Source organism: Haliotis cracherodii, unplaced genomic scaffold, assembly GCF_022045235.1.
Source record: "Haliotis cracherodii isolate W230 unplaced genomic scaffold, xgHalCrac1.p SCAF_9, whole genome shotgun sequence".
Lineage (NCBI taxonomy): Eukaryota > Metazoa > Mollusca > Gastropoda > Lepetellida > Haliotidae > Haliotis > Haliotis cracherodii.
The window spans coordinates 2,583,007-2,598,649 of NW_027266343.1; the positions used below are offsets into that span (position 1 = coordinate 2,583,007).

The 15,643-nt window shown below is 41.5% G+C and overlaps 1 protein-coding gene across 1 annotated transcript; it reads right to left on the reverse strand.

The window, feature by feature from the left end:
* Positions 1-8,305: 8,305 nt before the first annotated feature.
* Positions 8,306-14,669, reverse strand: LOC139452851 (uncharacterized). Its single transcript, XM_071234489.1, has 2 exons — positions 14,581-14,669; positions 8,306-10,583 (listed from the first exon to the last, which is right to left on the reverse strand). The coding sequence occupies exon 2, from the start codon at positions 10,549-10,551 to the stop codon at positions 9,100-9,102; it is 1,452 nt and encodes a 483-aa protein (XP_071090590.1). The 5' UTR covers positions 10,552-10,583; positions 14,581-14,669; the 3' UTR covers positions 8,306-9,099.
* Positions 14,670-15,643: the final 974 nt, after the last annotated feature.

Here is a 15,643-nt window from a genome sequence, read left to right on the forward strand (position 1 = left end):
TCTTACAAAAAGCATAGTTGCCTCTTACGGCAAGCAAAGGTTGCCAAAGATCTGTTCTAACCTTGATCTTCATGGGTCACGAGATTAATACCAGGGTAGAGTGAGTGAGGCCCTTTTAAATATATTGCATCAATATTATGGTGGGGACACCAGAAATGGCCTTTACACCTTGTGCTCATTTGGGGAATCAAACTTCAGGAGGCATGAGAACATGCTGGTAGATGTGTATGATCAGAGTCAGGAGAAATCTGGGATTCAAACCCAGGATCAGCAGATCCATGGCTACATGGTTGGGCCACCCACCTGAACTGATTTTAGAGTCACAGGATCCTGCTGTAAGAATGATTTCAGTAATATACTAAACAGCAAAAGAAACAACTTTTGGAACAAATTTGGGGGGAAAAAGACCAACGCAACAATCTCATTAAAATCAGATGTTAGTTCTCGCTATCGCTAAACAAAGATTTGAGGACATCCCATTAAGGGTCATGTCAGAACGACCTTTCATCCGACCAATCAAAGCGTCGCTGACCAGATCATGAAAGTGACAGTCGGAATGTGTTTTCTGATCATGCAACCTCGAAAATGTTAAAACTGGGTATTCCGAACGACAGTTTCAGCCAGTACGACTAATTCCATCAAAGTATCTCTCGCTTCCATCGGATACACATTTGAACGAAGGAGGCGTTGCATAATACGTGGGAAGCACTGCCATACAATCGCAATCATATATTAGACATTCTGGTTATGTTCGTTTGTTCAGTTTTCACATTTTTAATCGAGAACTGTGTCAACATGTTTTTCAAGTGAAGTCTGAAATGGAAGTCGCCAGGTTGAAATTTGTGCCCTTAAGCTCGAGAAAGGTGCTTTCTCATTGGCTGATATCGAATTCTTGTTATTCGTTTCAGTGGTCGGTCAAAGTTCGCGAAAGGTCATTCTGATGTGACCTGTAATGGGATCTTTGTTTAGCGGCAGCGAGAACTTAGATCTGATGTTACTGAGATTGACCAACGCAATGGTTTCAGATCACATTTGTAGAGAGAACTGTCGGTTTTAGAGCTGAAGGTGGCATTACAGATGTTGAGAGAGGAACACAGAACGTCAGAGAAACCCTCCAGAGTGAAAATTAACAATCTCCTCAGTATCGAGTCCAGGCTCGCACACAGACATTTTGATAACCAGAAGGACACCAGCTATGGCGTCTCTAAGTTTGCTCACAGAATTTGAATCCAATTTAACACATGGTTGCTTTAAAGCTGAATTGTTTTTCTTGAGTCTTTTTATTTTCATCGTCTTAGCAAAGATTACTGACATTACACATTATCCCTCGAATTGGCCCTGGGGGAATTGTTTTGGTGGGTCAAAAGAAGGTCAATGGTCAAGGTGTGTGGTTACACATTCTGAAGAAATATTGATGCTTTTATCATCAACCTTGGTATATACTGTCTCTACGATGGTAGAATGCCTTAAAACGTTTTGGTCAAAGATCAAGGTCAGCATTCCTGTTTTTTAAATGTACAATTATTTAGCTGGAACGTAGTCCACAAGATGTTCCGCTTGTATTTGAGAAGGCACACAAAAGTTGTTTAAGGTGTGTGTGTATGTGTGTTTATGTTTTTTCTTGTCCTAGTCGAATGCTGGATATATTGTGCTAGCCAACTGAGATAATATGCCTCAGTCCAACTTTTGTACCCCACTTAGATACAGTACAATGACTCCAAGCTGACCAATCCTCTTTGAGTCCTTAACGCCGAGTATAAGGCAGTTTCTTATTGCGCAGCCAAGGATTAAACCACCAACCTATGCTTACCAGGTAGACTCTATATCCACCAGTCCACGGAATCGGTCACCTTGATGTAAACATGCTGAAAATTTTCAGCTGGCCAAATCATGACGTTCAAAACAACACATCATTTATCAATCAGTAATTTTTTTATTCTCCAAATTCTCTCGCACCATTTGGGATGGGATTTCTACATTAGAACACTCTCATCTCATCTCTCTCTCCAGATAAAAATAACCTCGCAGACATTTTGCCAAGTTGAAAACTTAAATAGCATAGTCATCAAGATTTGTTCCCTGACAAAGTGCCATTCTTACAGGAGGATACAGGAAAAGACTGACAACCTGAGAACTTATAAAGCTTTAATACCTCTAATTTTTAAAGCAGAAAAGATGGTATCGACTCTAGACTCATTTATTTACAGGCTGCTGTCAGGCAGCAGGAGTTGCTGAGTGCAGCGTTAAACAACAATCAAAGCCATACTTGAGACGAGATGTTTTTATATACAGAGATACAGAGATATGCTTTGCTTGGAATGAATCCAATGCAGCCTAACAGGCACTGTAGCTCACCTGACTTCATATTCATCACCTAAAATTGTATTTGTTTGTTTGTTGTGTAAAGCCTCACTCAGCAATATTCCAGCTATATGACGGCGGTCTGTAAATAATCGAGTCTGGACCAGACAATCCAGTTATTGACATCATGAGCATCGATCCACGCAATTGGGATACGATGGCATGCATCAACCAAGTCAGCGAGCCTGACCACCCGATCCCGTTAGTCGCCTCTTACGACAAGTATAGTTGCCTTTTATGACAAGCATGGGTTGCTGAAGACCTTTTCTACCCCGGATCTTCATGGGTCCAACACCTTAAACAGCAAAACAGCAAGGCTTAAATGTTTCTGGTAGAATTTTCATCTTAAGATATTCATTGGTTTAAGCATTTACTTGTCATACCAAAGACTCAAGATTGGATTCAGACATGGGTACAATGTTTCAAACCTATTAAATCCTGTGAATACATATATTCCAAATGCTGTGTAGTAGTGACTATGTCTATTTCTAGTCAGCAAATAAACTGAGGATGCGTAGGAGTCATGGAAGGAGCCCTTTCCCTGTCCATGAATTTTACAGGAAAACAGTTGATGGATAACAACTACATGTTTATTACTAGTACACTTTTTTATCTACTCAACTTCTAGAATGCCAATCAAACAGTCATGCACTTAATACTGACCCTATTGTTCCCTGATAGAGTGAGTTTGGCTTTACACTGGTTTTAGCAATATTCCAGCAATATCACGGCGGGGAACACCAGAAATGGGCTTCACACATTGTACCCATGTCGGGAATCGAACCCGGGTCTTCAGCGTGACGAGCTAAGGCTTTATCCTCTACGCTACCCGACCGCCCCTACACCCGGATATATACAAGGAGGGTGGAGAGAACATGGCTGAACGGCTGTTATCATGTTGAATGGTAAATATTGTTGTGTGTGATGTAATCTGAGGATTCATTGTCTTCTCGTTGGAACCAAGCCTTCACTTTATCTGCTGGGTTCAAATAGCAACTACACTACAAAGCAGCCCTACATATTCAAGGATGATGGAGGAACATAGTGTATACAAATGGATTTATGTCGCTAGCAATGTTCCAGCCACGTGTCCACCAACACCAGAAATGGGCTTCACACATTGTGGGGAATTAAACCCGGGCCATCAACATGACAAGCAAACACTTTAAAACCACTGGGCTACCCGATTTCCTCAAAGTAAGGGAGTTAACTGACTATAAAAGTCCATTTTCCACCCTTGCCGAAATTGGCTGGATTCCATGGCTTGATATTAGCACCACCAGTGGCTATTATGAGTCATGTCCCTTCTATGTCCCTCCTATTGACCAATCAGATTCCACCTCTCATACTACTTGCATTTGCTTCAAACAAAATGGCGGGGACCATTCAAGGCAGTCTGATCGATAATAAAGATATATATTGTTATAAAACAGGTCTTACCTCACGAAATACATCAATTTACTTGATTTAAAACATGAAAAGATTTGGAAAATATCTGTAGATGCCCAATTAACGATACAAATGCTTTGCAAATCCTGCAATTAACCTGCATGGCAGTTTACGAACCATATGTTGATTTCGTTACAAGATTTTGATTGGACTATGCATTGACTTGTTAGTCCAGCCAAACATAACTCCAAAATTCCAGCGTAATTCGGGAAGGGTGGTAACTGGACTTTAAAAGTCAGTTAAGTCCCTTGCCTCAGGAAGATGTTGGCTACCATACAAAATCTTCTTATGTATCTTGTATGTAAATATATGTACATAAAAATAACATGACAAGACCTTCATATATAATTTACTATTGTATACAAACAATACATCATTAACTGATATTAACTGATACATGTGCACTGTGGGGCATACCAATAACCATGACACATACCAGACCATTGATAGTTCATCACAAACTATAAGATCTCCCGCACACTGTTTAAAATGGCCCTAAACAATCCAAAAACAAAATGTCCCAGCTTGGCTGAATGATTCCTTGGATGGAAACTAAACAATTAATCATCAATGATATCGATTAATCGGAAGAACACAATCATGACAATATATTGGTAGCTTCAATATTTCGAAAGGTAGTCTGCTGACAGTGATTTTGACTGCATTATGTTTCGTGGGTATCAGTGTGTGTGTTCCAGGTCACACGATTGGTCAAATCTCACTCATCCCCGGCTCATTTCGGACTAGGTTTATGTATACTAACTAGAGTTTGGATAAAAAAACTACTCCCTCTGGATTTTCACTAGTCTTGGACTACAGGACCAGTGGTCATGTCTATCCCCATGTAAAAAGGCATTATCAAAGATTCTTACAGTTGAATATTTAAGTAGATCAAAGAGTTGTCTCTCCTAGAAAATCAGACAAATTAAAACAACAAAACTAAAAATTTACCTCCTACATCTCATCTTTAAAGAACTAACATGTTTAAACTAGTATGTACAAAAATAACATTTCCAGACAACTGTTTGCCACTTTTATTCTTAATTCTGAAAATACATTCTTTTAACTGATAATCAATTCAGATAGAAATTTGAAGATATTGAGAAAGCACATAAGTTCAGATTCAAAACACAAACTTTCACTTCCACTACATTCTAATCACATAGGAATTTTCTTCTGACTTGAATCGACGAGAACTGGACAAAAGAATATGTGTAACATTAATCTGCAACATTGCAAATTTGTAATGGCATTGTAAATAGGTATATTTCCTTTACAAAAACACAATCTTGGATAATTTTTCCCTCCCCCCAATTGTTAAAGGCTTACTAAACCTATGTTGACAAACATTGATGCAAAATTTCAGTTGGTTTAGCAAATACTGAGAAAGAGCAATTTTGCAACAAATGCTACTCAAACAAAGTCCGGGAACACACAATTCTTTCATACTACTGTCGTTCTGCTGTCATGGCATAACATATTAACCATAGTCATATGAAATAATCAGCTGTTCTTTGACTTTGTTTGAGCAGTATACTTTATATCTTCTGATTGCCTTTAAAAATATTTGAACACTAAGAACATTTCCTTTCTCTGGTATACTACTCAAAAGATGTTAAAGAACACCCACAATTGGAAGGCTGTGTGATGCACTTCCCACCAGCCATGACAGGTTAACCATAGCCATATGAAATAAAATGGGTGTTCTTTAACTTCTTTTGAGTAGTATATATACAGAATATTGACAGTATAATATCACATGAGCAACAATCCATGCAGTTGGGTTACACAGACGAAAGTCAACCAAGTGACTCAACCTGACTAACCAAGCACTGAGTCACCGGGTCTGACCACCCGATGCGTTGATTCTGCGAACCTGACCGCCTTAAGCACTGAGTCACCGGATCTGACCACCCGATACGTTGATTCAGCGAACATGACCGCCTGAAGCGTTGAGTCACCGGATCTGACCACCCGATGCATTGATTCAGCGAACCTGACCATCTGAAGCACCGAGTCACCAAGTCTGACCACCCAATGCATTGATTCAGCGAACATGACCGCCTGAAGCACCGAGTCACCAAGTCTGACCACCCAATGCATTGATTCTGCGAACCTGACCGCCTGAAGCACCGAGTCACCGGGTCTGACCACCCGATACGTTGATTCAGCGAACATGACCGCCTGAAGCACTGAGTCACCGGGTCTGACCACCCGATACGTTGATTCAGCGAACATGACCGCCTGAAGCACTGAGTCACCGGGTCTGACCACCCGATACGTTGATTCAGCGAACATGACCGCCTGAAGCACCGAGTCACCAAGTCTGACCACCCGATACGTTGATTCAGCGAACATGACCGCCTGAAGCACCGAGTCACCAAGTCTGACCACCCGATACTTTGATTCAGCGAACATGACCGCCTGAAGCACCGAGTCACCGGGTCTGACCACCCGATACGTTGATTCAGCGAACATGACCGCCTGAAGCACTGAGTCACCGGGTCTGACCACCCGATACGTTGATTCAGCGAACATGACCGCCTGAAGTGTTGAGACCAGTGATCGAAACAAAGAAAAGTTGCCAGGTTGCCATCAGGACTTAAAGATTTTAGAAGTGGCAGCCCCTGACTTAACTTTTCAGGTCCTCATTTTAAAAAAACTGCAGCTTATTGTGACAAATATATAGACACATAAGTTTTCTGCAGGCTATAAGGACCAATACAGCTTTGAAGCTAAGGGCCGACTCGAGATATACATGCCACGGGCCTACTGGTAGACGCTTATCTGGTTGCGGCACGTCGTATGAGAAGTATAGGCTGGGATCTACTCTGTTGGTTTACACTTCCAACAATCAACCTAGTGACCAAGCCTGACCACCCCAGAGATAATAAATACTATAAATACTTTGTAAGGTTACTGAAAATGAATATACAAAATGCATACACAACTGCAACAGACAAATATTGCTTTTCCAGACTTGGCAAATTTGAACTGATTATCATGTACAGTTTCTGAACAAAATAAACAACACAAGTGTGGATGTTTCCTCACCATGTTTTTCTATAAAATACATGTCCTTTCCTTCGTACCATGTTTATCATGGACACAAGTGCTCAGGGAGCTATCAAAGCGAGAAAAACAATTGCACAAATCTTTTGATTTTGATAACGATATGTCTGGTATTGAAATCATGCATAGACGTGAACATCTTAACCATGTTAACTAGATGAACATAGGATACTGTTCAATGGATAACAACTTCTTTACCTTTGTAAAGATGTTTCAGGGCGACTTCTCTCTACCTGGAACTGTTCGTCAAATAGACTACACGAATCTTTTCTCAAGTTTTTGCTGACCTTGCCGTGACCTTGATGAACCAGTCATACACAAACAAAACATCTACAGTGATGCCTGTCCTGCTACCTTAGCAAACATTGTCAAAATATATCACAATTGTATTTTGGGTCCTTTACATCATGTTCAGGACAAATGTTCTAAAAGTCTGACCACAACAATGATAAAAGGTGACGTGTTGCCAGCACACTGACAATGAATGAATGGATTTGGGGTTTGGAAATCTGAAAACAAATTACCATTGAGATTCTTTCTGTAAACACATGTAGCCTTGGGAACAGAATACACCAATTAAACTGGGTAATACATGTCTCCATGGAAACCTGCATGACTCCATGGAAACCTGCATGACTCCATGGAAACCTGCACGACTCCATGGAAACCTGCATGACTCCATGGAAACCTGCACGACTCCATGGAAACCTGCATGACTCCATGGAAACGTAATTAAACTATTGAAACCTGCACAACTCTATGGAAACCTGCATGTCTCCATGGAAACCTGCATGACTCCATGGAAACCTGCATGACTCCATGGAAACCTGCACGACTCCATGGAAACCTGCATGACTCCATGGAAACCTGCACGACTCCATGGAAACCTGCATGACTCCATGGAAACGTAATTAAACTATGGAAACCTGCACAACTCTATGGAAACCTGCATGACTCCATGGAAACCTGCATGACTCCATGGAAACCTGCATGACTCCATGGAAACGTAATTAAACTATGGAAACCTGCACAACTCTATGGAAACCTGCATGACTCCATGGAAACCTGCATGACTCCATGGAAACCTGCATGACTCCATGGAAACGTAATTAAACTATGGAAATCTGCACAACTCTATGGAAACCTGCACGACTCCATGGAAACCTGCATGACTCCATGGAAACCTGCATGACTCCATGGAAACCTGTACGACTCCATGGAAACCTGTATGACTCCATGGAAACGTAATTTAACTATGGAAACCTGTACGACTCCATGGAAACCTGCACAACTCCATGGAAACCTGCACGACTCCATGGAAACCTGCACAACTCTATGGAAACCTGTACGACTCCATGGAAACCTGCACGACTCCATGGAAACCTGTACGACTCCATGGAAACCTGCACAACTCTATGGAAACCTGTACGACTCCATGGAAACCTGCACGACTCCATGGAAACCTGCATGACTCCATGGAAACCTGTACGACTCCATGGAAATGTAATTAAACTATGGAAACCTGCACAACTCTATGGAAACCTGTACGACTCCATGGAAACCTGCATGACTCCATGGAAACCTGTACGACTCCATGGAAACCTGCATGACTCCATGGAAACCTGCATGACTCCATGGAAACCTGCACGACTCTATGGAAACCTGGCTGATTAATGCAGTAATCCCTAATTCGGTGAATATTGTGTTAAGATTATGTACAGCCATCTGTCATATAAGCCATCTGTCATATCTTTGTTCATAGCTCTACGATCTGATAGTATACAGCCATCTGACATATCTTTGTTCATAGCTCTACAATCTGACAGTATACCAGATCATGTACATTAATTTCCTTTCACACAGGTAATGGAAACTTGGTTTCTATAGTACATGCTGTATGATATATGGAACTTGTTATAACTTCATGATTAATAGAAACCATAACTGCTTTGGAAACCTGTATGACTCCATGGAAACCTGTATGACTCCATGGAAACATGCACGCCACCATGGAAAAATGCATGAAGCCATGACAACCTGCATAACACATAACACGACAGAAACCTGCACGACTCCATGGAAATCCAGATGACACAATGGAAACATGCATGACGCCATGGAAACCTGCTTGATAACATGGAAACTTTCACGTTTCCATGGAAAAATTCAGGAAGCCAAGGAAATCTGCATGACGCCAGACACCTGCCAAGGAAACCTTCAGAGGCCTGTTGGGTGAAGCCTCAACTGTAGTTCAGTGATTCTCCTCTTGAGGACATCACGCGAATTCTGAAATTCCACATCTTTGGTGATAGAGTTAGCATATCCAGCTTCTTTCAAGTGGCATTCTAAATGATAGAAGAAATTCTTCATGGACCAAGGATGAAAGTCTTCCCCGTTACTCTTCTTAACCCACTGGAGAAACTCACACAACATGCCATCCAACTGCGAGGCCGGGATGGTGTTGATCGGGATCACCTCCTGGCCCTTGAAACGTAGAAAGTTTTCAAACTGACGCACAGCATATCTCCAGTTCTGTTTCACGCGGTACGTTGGATTGCCTCTCCTCTTGCGCGACCATCTGCAAGGTGTGTTGATCAAATCATGCACCTGGTAGTTCGCATTCAGACCAAACAGTGACTGCTGTGCAGCCACTGGGTGACCTTCACCCCAGTCCACATCTGCTACGTCCAACATGGAGTCGTCCATATGCCCTCTCCCAAGGACACTGGGGAAAGGAAAGGATGCGTTCTGTGTGGTGCTGGATGTTGGCATCAAACCATTCGTTCTGGATGTCCTGAACATCCCTGGCCTCAACAAATTCACAGGCATTGAGTTAGAAACAGAGCTTGTGGCTGTTGCAGATGGAGAAAATATGGTGGATATTGGTGGCACATGATACGGTCTCTCTTGACTCTCGGACCTGTTGACCCTAGTGGAGCTTGTTGAAAGATTTGAATGCCTCTGTAAAGACATTTTAGCATTACTGACAATATTTATTCTTTCTTTCAACTGTTGGGCTCCCAGCGACGTCAGCCAAGAGCCACGGTTACCTTGGTTACAAAGCCCAGCACTGCCTTGCACAACCTCATCTTCAAACACCTCCTGTTTGATCTCAATATTTTCATCCTGGTCGTCCGACTCTCCCTTGAGCTGTTGATGGCCTGCACCATCAGGACCTGTAGTGTCCTGTTGCTCTCTGTGTGTCCGCTCAGTCAGTTCAACACCTCGTAACATGCTTGCCTCCTGCCTCACACTCTCATTCACGTCGCGACTCGGGAACACCGACTCCACGCTTCTCTCCCTCGGTACACACTGTGATCTGACACCAGGCTGTCTCTCCTCGCTGCCACTTGGGAGCTGAGTCACAGATCCATCTCTAGGAGTATTCTCCTTATCTTGAGCACCTGTCGATGCTGTTGGGTGGGCACTCTTTACACCAGCTCCCTGAACCGTCTTCAGCACCTTAGTACAGAAGCTCTCACTCACCGTCTGCCCCTGCTTCTGAACCAGCTCACTGAGAACATATCGCTCCTTCTTGCAATTGTCAAGGTCAAGGCAGATGTAACCACTGACCTCCACGACCTGGTCAAAGGTCAAGTAGGACTTGCACAGAAGCTGGACGTGTTCCAAGAAAGAGTTGAAGAACTTTGCTGAATGCTGGGTCTCCATTATAATTCTGTCAATGTCTTGTCACAAAAAACCTGCAACAAGGAAAACGTCTCTTATACATCACAACTATCTGTTTAACAATAGTATTAATAACAGGGTGGCATGATCGAGTATCAGTATTGTAATCACAATTACAATCCAAAAATAATATCCGTTATGGAATAATAATCTAGAATGTTTTTTTAAACTGGAATGTTTTTGCTCTCTCAAGGAAAATTTTAATTATGAAAATCTGACCAATTGTATTGATATAGCCATCTATCAAACAACACTTGTTAGGTTTAGCTGTTCTAGTCCTAATCTATTGGTAGAGGCAGGTATGGATTATGAAATACCAAGGCCAGAATGCCTATGTCCCTTTAGTATTGTGCCACATATACCAACTGAATTCCACTTTTGTCTACTCGAATTTAAGGGAACAGGTACTTCCTAAATATTATTGCATAAGTCCAACTCTGGATAAACTAAAACAATTATATAGATCCAACCTCTATGTTATGAGAAGCTTTGCAAAGCATGTATTTCTTGCTCCCAAGAAAAGGAACATTCTTCTTAAAGATTAGCCAGTTTTGTAGTACTATGCCATTGTAACAATGTGAGACTGGTGGTTGCCAGTGTGTGTGTGGATCCGATCCACGGGGCGTTCGTAGGTTATGACCGGCCTCAGTAAACTTTTGTGCATCCTTCTCAGCACTGAGTGTTGATGTGTTCGTAGCTTGCGGGCGCTTTGTGAATCGGTCCCCTGGTGTAATAGTCAGCACTCTGTAAGGTGAACTGATCAGTCCAGTGTACCTAGAATGGGCCAGTCGCCCCTTTACGGAATAAACTCATTCATTCATTTACAATCCCCAAATGCCCTGGTTCACTGACCTTATTTAACATATGGTCAAGGTCAGACCCGTGTGCCATTTCCTGGGATCAGTGGACTGCATGGGTAGTGTTAGAGAGTGAAGGGAGGAAGCGCTGTCTAAAGTCTGGCTTTTGAACTTTTCTGATTGATACCAACATGACTACAAATCAGGAGCATTTTGGATACCAACTGTAGAGCATTAACTAACGATAGTTCTTTATTTCATTACTTTTGATCATTACTCTCTTATCATGTACATATCATGCATATCATTAAGATATATGTGGTCTTGTGGATAGAGCAGTCTGCCCGAAGGACGGAAGGTCAGTGGTTTGATCTCCGGACGCATCATACCAAAAGACGTTCAGAGATAGTACTTGTTGTTACCTTGCCTGGCACTCGGCATTAAGGGGATACTATGTTTGAGTGGGTTATCCATGTTAAACTGTGACATGGTATCTCCTTGGGCTATCACTATAAAACCAGACACACACAGACACAGACACACACACAGACACACACACACACACACACACACACACACACACACACACACACACACACACACACACACACACACACACACACACACACACACACACACACACACACACACACACACACACACACACACACATGCATGTCAATATAAACATGATAAAAGGGCAATAATCATGAACGGGATGTTAAACCCCGTTTCACGTCACCACAATCAGATACATCATATTCAACCATGACATTAGTGTCAGCTCAGGCTAGTTTCCCCATCACTGGAACCAGGATGTAACCTAATTGTCTGGTTAAGAAAAGCAAATCCACTGCATAGCGGCTGCATGTATTCACGGGCAGTGGAGCTGTGCACTGTATACAAACCTGTGAACCCCCTGAACCCCCTGGACTCCCCCCTGGACTCCCTGGACCACCCCGGACCCCCCTTCTGGATCTACCTATGCATGTACAACAGATACAAAATCAGATCTTTGCACAATTGTCATATTGATCACTCCCCAGATCCAGCACACCATTAACACATACCATATTATACCATGACATCTTAGAATCCTGCCTTCTGATTGGTCTGCAGCTGTATCAGCCCTAGATGTGACAATAACTTTTGCTTATGACATCATTGCCACAATATCTGAAAGCACTTCTACCACAAACACAACCAATAGGCAATATCACATGCTCATTGTACTTATAAAACAAAATACAGTGTAGTGGATTTGTTTTGTTTTTTTGTTGTTTAACACCGCACTCATCAATATTCCGGTTATATGACGACAGTCTGTAAATAATCGAGTCTGGACCTGACAATCCAGTGATTGACATCATGAGCATCCATCCACGCAATTGGGATCGATGACAAGCATCAACCAAGTCAGCGAGCCTGACACCCAATCACGTTAGTCGCCTCTTACAACAAGCATAGTCACCTTTAAGGGCAAGCATGGGTTGCTGAAGACCTGTTCTACCCTGGATCTTCACGGGTCCACAGCAGTGGAGAATAGTATATCTAAGCAAGTAAGGAAATACAACTTAAGCAGATATCCAGATGAACAGCAACTAAAGAATGTGATGCAGAATTCAGTGACATCAACACAGCTTCACATTTGGTGCCACTAGCTACTGGGACATGATGCTGATACAACGTCACAGAGCTAAGGCATCCTTGGCATAAACATGGACGTCACAATGGTGGCATGTACAGTAAATGTTTATAACGAACACGCTATAACGAACACGCTATAATGAACATGCTATAGATCTAACGAACTGACGGATATAACGAACTGTTTTTTGGCACTTGTTTTTTTGTTGTATATTTTATGATATATAATTGATGGATATAATGAACACACTGAACGAAATAACGGATATAGCAATGCTTATGTTTATAACGATCTGTTAATCTCAGAGCTGCACACATGTCAGTATGTGCGGCTGTTCAAAGTGGCAATAGACAATTGAAGGCAAGTGATTAACTGGATAAAGAACTGATACCTTGTCCTCAATTTGCACCTCAATTAACAATTTACTCTTGTGTCTGTATGTCAATGAAACTATCACTACTCTATTTATAACATGTATTTACTTATGTTTCGTATTTTATGTCATTTATGGGACGTCTGCTAGTCGAAATACTTACAACGAAATACAGTTATAATGAACTAAAGTTAGTGGTCCCTTTGCGTTCCTTATAGCCGTACTTTACTATACTTTCACACTGAACATTTCTTGGGCTGCTTCATTTCTTCAAGGGTGGGGGGACAGTTTGGACAATGCCTAAGGGTATCTAGACCTGAGTGAGTGAGTAGGGTTTTACGCAACTTTTAACAGTATTTCAGTTAAATCGCGACGTGTCAGCTTAATGTGGGAGGAAAACCCGAAATGATGCAGGTCTCAGACGTCTACCACTCCGGTGAAACCTACGAGCACGGGTATGGTGCTGACAAACCTAGAAACATAATCAGGGAGAACCGAATTCGAACCCACAATCATAGGTTTCTGGTGTGCCCAAGGGACGCAACTCTGCACACGAATCACGGCGCCTTAGGCAACTGGGCCACCCTTCCTAAAACAGAACATCAACTAATGAAATAAAAGTATTGTATCAGGATATAAAATATGTATCGTATCGCAACACACCTTATTGTTAGGCTTACACTTCTACCATTAGTACATTTTGATGGTACCAAAGTCGAGATAAGACTCCATCATCCCAATATAGCTACAAACTGTAGATCTATGTAGGCTGACCCCATAACCTATACACACCTGTATGAAATGAATTAATGATATGCTAAATAACATAATACACATGGTATTCAACAGTGGACTACGGCACCCTGAACCATATCTTGATTATTTCAATGGCACCTAGGCCAGTTCTTCAGAAGGCTAGTTGCTTTTTCTGCTATTGACATAAATAAGGTAAATATATAGGTATCCTTCCCGAAATTCAAGCTCTTTTCTATGTCCATAATATGATACACCGATTGAGTTTTCCGCGTTTTTTGTACCCGATGTCAGGCGACGCTAACTAACTCAAACATAAATCTAAATAATTATCTTCACGCTTTGTCCTAAACTTCAAACTGTCACTGATTTATTCATTTGTTTCAGTGTCAGTTATCTCTTAATATTGTCCAACATAACACGGACACAAAGTCAATCACCTGATCTTGCAGCGTTATGTCATCATTGCATATAATTATTGCCGTTCATTTTCCGTATTTACTGTCAATGAAGGGAAAACGTGTGTACAAAGAGGCGCAACTCTTTTGCAAACAGCTGCCGGAATAATATACTATACACCTACAACTATCAACACTACCATTTCTGACGCTTCGCGTTCTGCTGACTCCGAAGTGAATAATCACAAACCCTAATGAGATCATGTCCGGATGGTCACACCGGGTGATTGTCAAGATCACAAATGTACAGTCGTACAACATGTCAGTCTATATTCATCTCGGATGTCCTCTTATAATTAGATGTAAATGTTAGAGTGGGCCAACAACCTCTTATTAATTCTTACAAAAATATAACCAAAAGTCGGGTGTGGGGAAATGTCCTACTTTGAGTGCGGAATTGTCCATGTGGGGAAATGTCTGGACCCATGTCTCTTCACAGCTGCACAGGATACGAAGACAAATTTGACTTGTCGATTTCAACTTCTTTTTTTTTCTTTCTATGCAAAAGTCAGTGCTGTTTTCACTAATACTACGGCTTCAAATATGATATTTTTTGGATATTATCGGCAATGCAGACACCATTGAAATAATGCCAAACAGTTGTAAATAAATTTGGTTAAATTGTCTTTGAATATGGATGTACATTATATAACAGAATGGAACAACAGAGAAATATAGACAGGTATGGTGGACTTCCTTGAGAGCTTTCGAATATTGTTTCTTCAGAGTCCGAGTTATTTGTCTTCTTGTTTGTTGTCTAACGCCGTACTCCGCAATATTCCAACTATTTCTGTAAATAATTGAGTCTGGAGCAGACAACCCAGTATTTTATGAGATACTTGCCTAGGTGACAATATATAGTTGGATGATTTAGTGAGGAGTTGCAGAATTGCAGTAATGTTTGTGACTATTTTACTGAAGAAATGGTTGCGGTGTAGTTTATAATGTTCACGTTGAAATATTTCGTGGTCTAGGACAATGAGGGCAGGTGTTGTTTTTTTTTACATTTTTAGTTTATGGCTTTTTAAGTTCGTGTGTCCCGTTA

What these genes read in the sequence shown, in the direction of transcription:
- LOC139452851 (XM_071234489.1), bottom strand. Translation starts at nt 10,551, where the DNA reads ATGGAGACCCAGCATTCAGCAAAGTTCTTCAACTCTTTCTTGGAACAC.